The 12,666-nt window shown below is 35.8% G+C and overlaps 1 protein-coding gene across 3 annotated transcripts; it reads right to left on the bottom strand.

Annotated features, from left to right (window-relative positions):
• LOC110465723 (major facilitator superfamily domain-containing protein 9-like) lies at positions 1–12,307 on the bottom strand. Of its 3 annotated transcripts, none has more exons than XM_021521733.1 (6): positions 12,080–12,307; positions 5,984–6,071; positions 4,966–5,009; positions 4,033–4,162; positions 3,295–3,504; positions 1–2,532 (listed from the first exon to the last, which is right to left on the bottom strand). In XM_021521733.1, the coding sequence occupies exons 1-6, from the start codon at positions 12,134–12,136 to the stop codon at positions 1,820–1,822; spliced, it is 1,242 nt and encodes a 413-aa protein (XP_021377408.1). In that variant the 5' UTR covers positions 12,137–12,307; the 3' UTR covers positions 1–1,819. The 3 variants fall into 3 exon arrangements, with proteins under 3 accessions (XP_021377408.1, XP_021377409.1, XP_021377410.1); XM_021521734.1 differs by having other exon boundaries at positions 12,161–12,307; XM_021521735.1 differs by having other exon boundaries at positions 12,056–12,127.
• Between the last annotated feature and the right edge of the window lie 359 nt (positions 12,308–12,666).

Below are 12,666 nucleotides of genomic sequence, written 5' to 3'. Positions count from 1 at the left end.
TATCTTTTATCACAATGTAACTTGTATGTGATAATGTACACATAAATATAATGGTATTTAGATATAGAATTAAAGACATTTCTGTACAAATTTCACATATAACTACTTGTACGTCATAACTTTATAATAGAACCCAAACACTTAATGGTCAACAACATCATTGGTCTTATTCTTTACAACCATTATGTAATACAGTGAGGTATACCTTTACAATACATTAATGAGTCAACATATTCTCATAAATATATACTAAAGAAACAACGAATGAGGTAAAGACTTCAGTCTGTGAGATCAGGACATAACTGATTGCACAAATACTTATACAGGTGAAATGATTGATGTTTTTATCTTACACATTGTAAATGTTCTCTGAAAAAATATATTTTAATTAGTATCATCAAATAATTTGGCATTACCCATGCATCACCACTTCTTCTTTTATAACTTTTAAATTAGTCATCAGTTCATTGAAGTCTATATTGCCATTCATATAAACAAAATTACACAAGTTCCTTTGACATGGAACTGTCTCACAGTAAGGTAAACAATATACCCTGAAAACGTTTCTTTACCATACAAAACAGATGTTAAAGAAATATAATAGAAACACAATTATCACATATTTTATAATTTCACAAAAATGGAATGTACATTGTATAGTTTTCTCCCACCCCCTCGTGGTAAAGAAATTTTGAACTCAAGCTTTTAAGCATTGGAGCTTTAATAAAACTTGGGACGTTTCAGAATTTTGACAATATGGATATTAATTAAAATTATTATTAAATCAAATGATTTTCAGCAATTTCAAGTTCTACACAAGACACTCTTATATCACTTATTACATAAAACAAAATATTACATATTAATGAGAGATAAATTAATTAGTGAATTAGGTGGAGATCAGTGATCAAGTTCTATAAATCATTTACTTTTTGTTAATACTTGACTTCATCACCAGAACATATCTCAATAAAACACAAGGAGAATTCACAGTTGAATATCCCAGCAAATTAAGGTTTAAGTGTCTACATCACCAGAAATGTAGGTATAATTTACAGTGGCAATCCTATGTGTGAAACTTTCCTCCTGTCACCGTAGTCTTTTAATAGAACTAGATACAATACTAGTACATATAAATACTTCATGTACTAAAATAAGTCATTTCCGAGATAATTTTTCGAGATTCAACTTGTAGTTCGATACGTGTGCTGAAACACAGGTGAGCAGACTCTGGCTGCATGTCTGATGATGGGGTACTAGATATTTCACCAAATGTTCTGTCTCAATTTCCTAATCTTCTACTCCAACAAAGATTACTTGCTACTGATTGCCTTCACACCAGAAGTATACATGCCCCCCTAATGTACAACATGACCGTCTAATGACTATTGTTACAGAAACTATTATTTCAGATATGACAATTTTTGTATGTCTCCCCTAAACATAAAAGCTGCATCTTCAATGTAAAAATGTTCATTCTTACATTGCATAGACCCTTTGTCATTATCAATACTTTTTTAAATGAAAATGTAAAAATCGTTTTTAAAAGAACCAAAATTCATGTTCAGGAATTTAGTACACGAGTCAGACTGCCAAAGGCATCATTAAAACTACACCAGTGAAAGGCCAATAGGTTATTTTATCACAGTTAATCATCAAACAAGTCATTTATCTTTCACAGGAATTTCATAATAAATTTATGTAAAAAATAATCATTAAAAAAATTAACATGAAACGGGCACATATCAACTTAACAAGATCAAAATATATCACATTACTTTTGCCTGCAGACAAAATGTATCAGTATACCTGTACTGATTTATTCCTCTTTAGGCCTGCTTTGTTCCACTCCTCGCCATTTGACCGTAATTACCAGCACTGCCAGAGCAGCCATGCCAGCCCCAACCAAGGGGGGACCACTGGGACTGACCTCCAGTAAAATCCCTGATAGAAGAGGAGCTAACATCCTTGCAATAGACATGATACTCTGACTGAGCCCAATCAGGGCCCCAATTTCTTGCGTACCTCCCCTTGATATCAATAAACTTATACCAACCACTCTTAGGTTCATCGAGGCGAAGCTCAGAGGGACGAGGAGCAACACATAGCACCAAAATGTGGAAGTGAAGACAAAAAGAATCATGGTTAGTGTCATGATTACGGCAAGGTGTTTGTACAGACGATTATCATTTCTATAATATCTAGATAACTTTCCAGCTAGTAAACCACACAAGGCTGATACAATAGCACTGTAAGATATAATGTAACCTAAACCCTTTGGAGACGTATCAAACTTCTCTCGCAGCATCAACGAAAAATTACTCCTAAATAAGAGTAAGGATAGTCCTAAACAGAACCTCACCAAAAACAAATCCCAAAATGCTGACCAGCTCAGAGATTTTAACTGAAAAAGTTGTTTAGGATTAAAGTTGAATTCGTCAGACCCAAGTTTTTGGAGGGAAGTAGATGACTCATCACGAGCAAGGTCATGTGACTTGGACTTGACATCAGGAAAACAGCACCACACCAACACTGAAAAGGAAAGATGAGAATTCTTATACACTTGTGCAAAACATCTCAAAGTTGAGGAAAATCCTAACCAATGTCAATGGAAAACTCGCAGAAGAGGAAAATATAAGACTTGAGATGCTTGATACAAGTGGAACCTGGAAACCTACTGACATGACCTTGATAATATCACATTTTAATATACAAATATGCATTTCTCATTTAGATTAATGACACATTTATATAGAAATGTGCATTTTAACTTATACGCTGTTAGAGCTAAAAATGAACAGAATATGAGTACAGTGTGCCAGTGTACCAGGTGTGTCAGGTACAGTGTACCAGTGTACCAGGTGTGTCAGGTACAGTGTACCAGGTGTGTCGGGTACAGTGTACCAGGTGTGTCGGGTACAGTGTACCAGGTGTGTCGGGTACAGTGTACCAGTGTACCAGGTGTGTCAGGTACAGTGTACCAGGTTTTATATTATACACGTGTCCATTGATTCCAAAGTGCATATAACACCAGAATATAAAGGGAAAAGGAAAACTACTGTGTGAATAGATGACCTAAATTGTGCTTTTTTTTCATGTATCTCAAAGGGAAGCTTAGAAGTAAGGGTGTTGATAACACATGATAATTCAATAATTTTATGTTCACAAGGCAGTTCCTTGTCAGGGACACGATTACCACTTTGCATGTTATAACGAGTGGAGTGTATAAAAAGTAAACATGTTTTATTGTAGTAACGTGGACCAGAACTAACACCATGCTTTCTCTGTGCATACCTCCATTCAACAGGAAGATGGCCCCACACAAGAATGTAACACTGTAGAATCCTCCAGCCATCTCCACGATGTGACCGCTGACCACTGGTCCAAGAATGAACCCTATGCTGGACACAGAGTTAAAGTGGCCATGCACAGCGGACTGCCTATCTGTAGGTAACATATCTGCTAGTAGGGACTTGGCAATGCTTTGGCTGTGTTTAAAGATACCTGGTGTCAACAGACACAAAAAATAGAAAATGTCAGGTACATATGAAATCTTTACTAACTATATACCATGCATGATCATCTGACATACATCTTATTTGCATTTATGTAAATTTGATTTATAATGCAATTGAATGAAGACTTAATTTGATTCATATATCATTATAAAAATTAAAACAGATCTAGACCGGAGTTCACATATGACTGCAATATTAATAGAGCAAATTAAATTATGTTTTTTTCTTACTGAAGATAAATTCACAAATTTAACATAAAAGGTGCAGTGAAGTGTCCCTACATCACAGGTAATGTTATGGCATATCAATATTGTGATCAACTGGGTATATTTTTATAGCACTATCTCACTGAACCTAAACTTTAAAGTTCATCCCAACGATGTGCTATGTACAAAATTAGGCATGTAAAATATCTCAGTTAATTTCTTTTTAAACAGAAGTGTTGAATTTAATATTTCGTCAAAAAATGATGAATTCAACAGTATAAATCGATGTTGGTTGATGAATGTAATACCTAATGGAATACGAGCGAGGAACAGTGCAATCAATGAGGTGGAAAATCCTAATGACATGTAGCCACACGCAGAGAAGAACAGGGACCACAGAAGACAGTACTTCCTCCCTGACACGTCACTCCAGCGACCCTGTCAAACAACAGGTAGATCAACAGGCAGTTAGCATGCAAATGATGTACATCATAAGTAGGCATTTAATGAATTAATACTTTACACAGACATTAAGTGGAAATTAAGAAAAAAGATGTAATTGAAATAAGAACTGGTAATATACTAACAAAACAAATGGAGGTTGCTATACAGCTACCCAATAGCCATTGTAATAATAGTATATACAGGATGTAGACAGTGAGGCTTGCGTACTATGGTCTCCTAACACATTTAAATCAAAATGTTCATGCCCTTCACTACACTCGTATCGTCCCTTTATCCTTCCTCTCCCCCCCCCCCCCCCCCCTACCTTTAAATATCTTTCCTCTTCTACCTACCCAACTATTCAGTACTCACCTACGCATGCATCCTCTCCCCTATCACATCCGTTCTGCTTTCTTTCACTCGTCCTGGCTTCCTATACTTCTCTTTCTCTCCCCTCCTGTTCTTCTACCTTGTTTTCATTACCGGGGTAATCTCTTCCTTTGCCCTATCATTCTCTCCCCTCTCTTCTCCTACTATATCTCCTCTTCCCTTTCCTTTCTCTCATTCTCTCCCTACTCTTCCTTTGCCCTACTATTCTCTCCCCTCTCTTTTCCTACTATGTTTCCTCTTCCCTTTCCTTTCTCTCCCTACTCTTCATTTGCCCTACCATTTCTCACTTCTCTTTGTTCACCCCCCTCCAACTTTCCGTTCTCCACTTCCTTGCTATTTCCTTTCTTCCATTTTGCATTCACACAAAAACAAAACACAATTTCCTGGTAATAAGAAAATCTACTTACGACTACTGGGCTAGAAAAAAGCTGTAAGCATCCATACACAGAACCTGTCAAAAACAAAAAAACAAACATCTGAGCATGAATATTTTAGAATGTAGTTTGACGTGAATGGGCTGTATCCTGTAACTTAAAATTAACTTACGACCTTCACCTTTGACCCAAATAGTAATGAAGATGTTGCAAATGGGCATATTGGTTATGAAAACTAGCCATATACAGAAACTGTCAGAGTTGAGCTGGTGGTATAAGTATGGAGTACTGTGGATAAATCGATGGAACAAGCATGGGAACTGATCTTATAACAAACACAACCTTTTGATTCCACAATTTCTAAGTTGTCTTTTTAACTTATGTGCAGTACCTTGACATTTGGACATCAAATTGAAAGGGTCATCATCTAAAGTTTCAAAATTCAAAGTGGAAAAATTTCTTTCACGTAATGGATTACAACAACCCTAATCTTGAGGCATGGTAGTCTAGTGGTAGGACGTCGGGCTCGTGACCGAAGGGTGGCAGATTCGAGTCACGTCACGGCACTGTGTTGTATCTTTGTGCAAGATACTTTACTCCGCTTAATCCAGTCTACTCAACTGCATATGAGTACGTGGTTGGGCAGTGCTAGAATTGTTGAACGCTAGCTGTGAGCGCCGAAATGGCAGCACCGGCTGTATGCTACCAAGGGAGTTGAGAAAGATATTGGCTGGTTGCAAAGGCCCTATAACCATGGATAATAATTTGTGAACGGCTTTGAGACAACCTACGAACTAGGTTGTGATAAAGCAGTATATAAGAACCTCAAATTATTATTATTATTATCTTCCAACATCTGACCCCAAAATCACTAAAACTTTGTTTTCCTTCCATAGGTACTATAGTCATCAAAAGAAGTTTCAAGGTTTAAGATGAATACTTTACTAAAAGACTGGTCATCCTTTTTGCATAAAAGATTTGACCTTTTCCTCTGAAGAAATAATTAAAATTGTGTTTAACAACACAACAATACTTATACCAGTATACTCACCAATAAAACCTGCTACAGTTGGGGAAGCTCCCAAATCTCGGGCATGATTACTGATCAGGGGGATCACCATACTCACTCCAAAAAAGTCCTATAAATGGCAGAGATGTGTGATATTAAATAAATTATGTGTAACTTGTGATATGATCCTAACTTATTGTACTGATTTTACAGAACTCTATTTATCATCCCCTGTTCCACTGCCCTGGGTTTTTTTTATGTGTACAGTTACGTCCCCTTGATTTCATTTTGGATATTGTCAACTGTAGTACAGTTGGGCAAGGACAATGTTCTATTGACCAGGAAGCTCAGTCAGTTTAAAGAGAAACAAGAGCCTATAGATAGTTTAACAGCTACCTGAAGTCTGTTTTGAATCCCAGTCTTAAGTTCCACTGATTTTTTTTGATTTTTTTTAATTTTTTTTTCAATAATAACACTGATGTTGATTCTTGTTTGGTTTATTTCATCACTGTTACTTTTATAAAAGTCCCACAAGATAAGGTTTTCTTTTCTGAATTATTTATCAAAGATTACATACTTGTGGACATAATGCTTGGTCAAGGAGACCCAACGTCCCTGCAAGGAATTCAGTTCCATAGTGTCGGTAGGGATCCTAGTGTGGATACCTAACAACAGGGGGGTGGAGACAAAACGTCCCTGCAAGGAAGTCAATTCCATAGTGTTGGTAGGGATCCTGGGGTGGATACCTAACAACAGGGGGTTGGAGACCCAACGTCCCTGCAAGGAAGTCAGTTCCATAGTGGTGGTAGGTATCCTAGGGTGGATACCTTAATGGTATTCAACAGTGCTCATCAGGGAAAGCAGAGCAAATGAAAATAGAAATGATGAGCAACAACACCACTGAATCCGGTACAAAATGTAATGTTTGATTTACATCCTACGTGCTGACATGTTTCAGTTCTGAGGCTGGCAGCAATATGTTGTGTGGCGTCATTTAGTACAACATTACCCATAAAAGAAGTTTCAGCAGATGTACCCTCGCAGACTAATGATTATAAACCTTGAGAATGTATTCAACACTTTGTAGTATGGACGTCACACAACATATTGTTGCCAGCCTCAGAACACAACTTGCTCGTACTATACTGTTCCAACCCTCTATACAACTTGATATTCTTATCACTGATGTCACAGAATTTACCCTACAGAACTCTCCGATACGAGGACTTTCCTTCTTTGGGGGTTATCCTAATCTAACTTTTACTAACTGCTCACACGTTTATTGACTTATACCCTATTTACAACAGTTCTGACAATTTAATCATGCTTAATGTTATTTTTATTACAATTTCCATTCCTTAACCCTTAGACTGACACAGGGCGGATTTTAGCCGATCTGTTTTTTATGTTGACTGCCGCAGGGCCGATCTGGGCCAATCGACTTTTAACAAATTTTGACGTCACTCGGCATTGTCCAGGACGTCATCAATTCATGTGACATGAGATGATATGGAAACTATTTGTTCTGTGAGGCGATTTATGTTCAAATTTCAATCATTGTAAAAAATATCGTATACCAATGGAAAGCTGAGAACCTGATCTTGAAGCTCATAATTAAAAAAGATGACATGCTTTCCCCGTTTTTTGAAATACCTGTCCATAGAAAAAAGGAGAAAGAACAAGATCATGACATCAAAGTATATACTGCGTGTACCGTTTATTGCACTTCACACAGTTGAATATTCTAATTTGATCTCCACTTTACTTCCTGTTTCGGTGTCAAGTGATAGAGTATGGACATTTTTATTTTTTTTTAAATCTCTTGGACTTTCTGAGAAAATTCAGAGCAACGGTGTCAGCATATAAGAAACCATTTTCAGACTTTCGTGCTGTAAGCGATGTATTTGAACTTTCAATTCCTCAGAGATATAACGTTGGATACGGCCAGTGGACACATGGCACGGACAAGGTGTCTAATCCCTTATACTCATTATCTGGTGTCATTTTTTTAACTTACTAAACTTCTGTCTTATATACAGTAGCTTTCCGTGAAATAATAGCAAACACAAACGTTTCACAGTGATGTAAGCCTATTTTCCGTAATAGACTTTCATACACACAGTAACCCCCATGGTACCTTAGATTCTTTTTTTATTTTATCTGTATCTGTATACTGTTGTTCAGCTAAATTGGCTAGATCAATAGTATAAGGGTCTGAGGTCCGTTTGGACCCTGTTTCATTTTTTTCCCTTTTCATTTCATCTCTTTTTTCCCCCATAAAAGTTCCATAAGGTATGTCTCTTTCACTTCGCAGAAATGATTGATCAAGTCTAAAGTCAGACTGAAAAAAGTTTCCAGTGCATAATTAGTAACGTAAAAAGGGGCGCATTCGGATTCAAATAAATATAGAATTGAATCAAGAGATGTGTTAGTTGCCGACCTTTGCACCAATTTGTACGTCATGACACGTACGTAAATTGCGCTAGTGTACGCCGAGTTCTGTTAACATTCTTCCAATTTCAAAGGAGCTGTGGTTTTCTAAGTCGCTGCAAACAGTTACTAATTAACAACCTATTTTGACGAAGATATACGTGCCTCGGCGAGCAAGAACCAGTGAGAATAGGTTATTGTATTATGAACTTGAAGACGTCAATAAAAACACTGTGAAATAGTTAATATAATGTCGACTGAAATATTCGGTACTTTGTTTTGTTTGTCTTAGTTATGTTAACTTAATCAAACCATTGATAACTTACAAGAAGACTGTTTCACCTGTTGGTTGTCTCACAAATTCCTCATAAGATTAAGTAAATATTATTGATTAAAAATGGTTCAGCATCATGTTGGGACATTTGGACGCTACACGGGTACCACTAGACAACTTTCAGTTTGGTGGATAACGTTGTCCAAGGTTTTGCTAGCTATGATTTGCTATGAATGGCGTTACACATATGTTTTTATTTACGTCATATCAGTATCTATTACGTAAACAAAATTTGGCACCCTAACCACCACCCCATCCCAACAAATTAATTAGGCTTTATATTAGAATTATTAGCGATACTGACAGTATCTGTCTGTGATTAGAAGACGAATACATGTACGAAATAGAGAAATGACTCACCGGTTTTATGTGCACGTTCAACTGAACAATATCGTAATTCTTTTGAAAATATGTCTTCGAACTCAAAGACTTCGGCCCTCAATTTTGTACTGAGCGTGTAACCCTTGGATTTCGAAATTGCAGGAAATAGAGAGCATCATATATGATTGTGTACGACAGATTGTACACACATTCTAATTCATTGTCATACAATAAAGGTACAACATTCCACATCTGCAAGTTTCTACAATATACCTTAACATCGGCCGGTATAGCAACATGCGCACTAACTGCTGGATTACATGTAATTATACAAAGTATTAGATAGTTATTCAAGCTTTCCATAGAGGAAAAACATGTGGTTCTTAGGTGATCGTAATAGTTTTATATGACTGTTTGAATATGAAGTAATTCAATGTATTTTTCCATGATGTTTCCGGAGTAAACGAAATTGGGTCTACGCATAAATTGTTGACGTCATAGTACTACGACGACATAATAAGACATTTCAAAACCACACTGAAATCTTGGCCTGACAGAAAGTCAGGGTTTCCACTGTGGCAGCGAAAGGGTTAAGCGACAGAACAATAACCTTTGAGTTTTGCTTGTTTGAGCACTTTTGATACATTTAATTTCATGTTTACTATCCCTTATTTCTGTTCCTTTAATCTACAGTTCATACATTCACATTTACTATGATACTTTTATATAATCTTTTAGTGCATCATACTTAAATTATTTAGCACTTATTCTATTATGCACCATTCAAAAATGGCTTAAACTTTTCAACCCTTTCAGGCTGTAACTCTTAGCAACTTGATGACGTCACAATTATTCTTTATTGTTCTAGTCACATGAACTTTATTGTCATTGTACCATAGTTGCAAAACTCATGTAACTGCGCTCTGAAGACCGCCTCCCTTTGGCTGTAACATGTCAGCACACAGGATGTAAATCAAACATTACATTTTGTACCGGATTCAGTGGTGTTGTTGCTCATCATTTCTAGTTTCCTTAGATTAGGTAAGTGGAGTTGGGGACAAATAACATCCATGATGGTCAAATGAAGCTTTCACTGATTATTTTAACATTTCCCGTAAAGCGAAAAATTTCACAGGGCCCTTTCAATGTTTTCAATTTGTAAATAACAGGAGAGTCATCCCGTTCTGGAAGAACCCTTTGAATAATCTTGAAATAAATCTAATAAATGATTAAGGCATAAGTTAAAACAGTTTGTGGAAATATAAACTGGTGAATTGTTCCAGTTCCATAACAAAATACGTGTTAGAAATAGATTACAAAGTTCAGTCCTAATTTTAAACAAGAGTACCGCGGGACGGAACAAAATACGCCCGTCGAATGCCATATAGTGTTATATACTTTCTTACATTGAAATAAGATCTGCATCATTCCAAGAGTGGTTAACTGATATGCTATAAAAAATGTAGGAGAAAATCTTCGGACAAAAAATCAAAAACTGACATGAACAAAAGGCAATAAATTTTCATATCATGATTATAATGTATACCAAGTTTCAAAGCGATCGGTCGAAAAAAATGTAGGGGATCTCCGGTCAAAGTTCAAATACTGAAAGGAACAAAGGGCAATAACTTTTGGAAAAATTGTTGAATCAAAATTCTTTCAAGGGAGACACAACTTCATCTCATGATTATAATGTATACCAAGTTTCAAAGAGATCGGTTGAAAAAGACGGACGGACGGACTGACAACGCCATACCATAATACTACCGTCAGATTTGACGGTCGTATAAAAAGGGGAATGGATGAGAGATGATATTTTTTTTTATTTTTTTATTCAACTTTTATTCATAATCACATTTTACTACAGTTACATGCACATTACAATTGTTTCATATAACTATTTTCGTTCTGTAACTATATATCAATCAGAATCGGTATATATATATATATGAGTCTGCCTGTTTACTCATGCATGTACAAAGTTTATATTAATTTAGACAGGGATGTGTAGTGAAGGGATTTCCACTACACATCCCTGATTTAGATTATATTTCCATCGGATATTTCACGTTTTTTAAAGACAAGTACAGAGTACCATGACGTCTGTAAGTAAGACAGATCATTTCTATTTTGAATACATTTAGACGTGAAGTTATGTGACAGGAATATATGGCTCTAAAGACTTTACCCAAAATTTATTAACAAATTCAGCTCAGTTAAGTAAGTAAATGATTGATAAAAATCCATTTGCATTTTATTTTTTCTTGCTTTTTGTTGTGATAGGCATACAGACCCATATCTTCTATTTTATTATAAAACTTAAGGTATGTTTTCCCTTCCAGAATGGTAGGAGCTGTGTTTTTAACTTACATTAATATATATAGTATCTCATAATGAGCAATACAAAATTGATCTCGTCTCTGTGTTCTTTTTCTATTACACCAAAAATAAAGGTTGTTGGGTGTCTGGGCAAGGTAATTTGGTACTTATTTTCTAGTGTATTTATCAGCCTAAACCAAAATGTTTTTATTATACTGCATTCCCAAAAAAGATGCATAATAGTTTCTTTCTCATTTGTACAAAAGGTGCATCTTTCAGTTTCAGCTAATTTGCATCTCATTAATTTTGTGTTGGTACATATGATCCTGTGTATGATTTTATACTGAAAGTTAATAAGTTTTGTGTCATCAGTTATGGCCCTTGGAATCGAGTTAAAATATTCCCAAGATTCTTCACTAATATTACTATTGAGATCTTCTTGCCATTTTCTTGATGATTCTTAACATATTGTTTATATCACTGAGATTTCCCTCTCACATGGACTCCTAGTGACCCCCTCCCCCCTCAATCCTCAATTTACTTAAAGATTATCTAAATTAAACTTATGTCAGCTTAAACTCTTCAACGTATTGATACAGATACAGATCTACAGCTTATCCTATATTTATCTAACTGCAAAAAGTAGGCCTAATGCAACAGGTGTTACCAACGACACATCGAACTTGTAAGTTTATGTAACGTTACTTCACTCATTTCTGATGGTAGAGACTCACTAGGAACCCAGAGATGTAGATTGGCAGTGTTGGATTCATGGATTGCCGCCATTTCATTGCTATTGGATGTCTGTTATGTACCTGTCACTTTAGTAAAAGATGCCGTACTGTGCCTCCCCACTATTAGCTACTTTCTGTTTTGTGTGAACCATTTCCGGTTTGAATGAGTTACCTCCCTTACCAGAGAGAAAAAGTTAAAGAATCTTAGCCATTACAATTTAAAATTCCAAAATATTGTGAACCCATCAAATATGAAATGAAGGTATACCTTTATATTTAAAATGACCAGTACATATGTAGTACAGCTCTAATATAATTAAAATCGTATCATTAATAAGAGTATCGTAGAGGAACGGGAATTAGGATCTGATTTTAATTCTTCTTTATTTTATGGGGGCTCCATCAATGTTGATGTTTATGTCCTCGGAGGTCCTATTGCAGAGGCTTGAAAATTACGTGGGTACAGCTCGTATTTTTCTTTATATGGTTTTTCAGAAATATTATAATCCTTGAGGCCCTAAGCTCACTTTTTCTGAGAAAAAAACCCAAGTTGAATCCAACATCAATTATTTTCAACTTAATCTTCT

Source organism: Mizuhopecten yessoensis, unplaced genomic scaffold, assembly GCF_002113885.1.
Source record: "Mizuhopecten yessoensis strain PY_sf001 unplaced genomic scaffold, ASM211388v2 scaffold11099, whole genome shotgun sequence".
Lineage (NCBI taxonomy): Eukaryota > Metazoa > Mollusca > Bivalvia > Pectinida > Pectinidae > Mizuhopecten > Mizuhopecten yessoensis.
The sequence above is the reverse complement of the archived record's forward strand: the minus strand, read 5'-3'. Positions and strand labels throughout refer to the sequence as shown.

Excerpts from the sequence above, each read along its gene's own strand:
- LOC110465723 (XM_021521733.1), bottom strand. The coding sequence starts at position 12,136 with ATGAAATGGCGGCAATCCATGAATCCAACACTGCCAATCTACATCTCT. Across the intron at positions 5,010-5,983 it reads AACTGTAGCAGGTTTTATTG|GTTCTGTGTATGGATGCTTA; the intron begins GTGAGTATACTG and ends TGTTTTTGACAG. Across the intron at positions 3,505-4,032 it reads CCTCGCTCGTATTCCATTAG|GTATCTTTAAACACAGCCAA; the intron begins GTATTACATTCA and ends TGTTGACACCAG.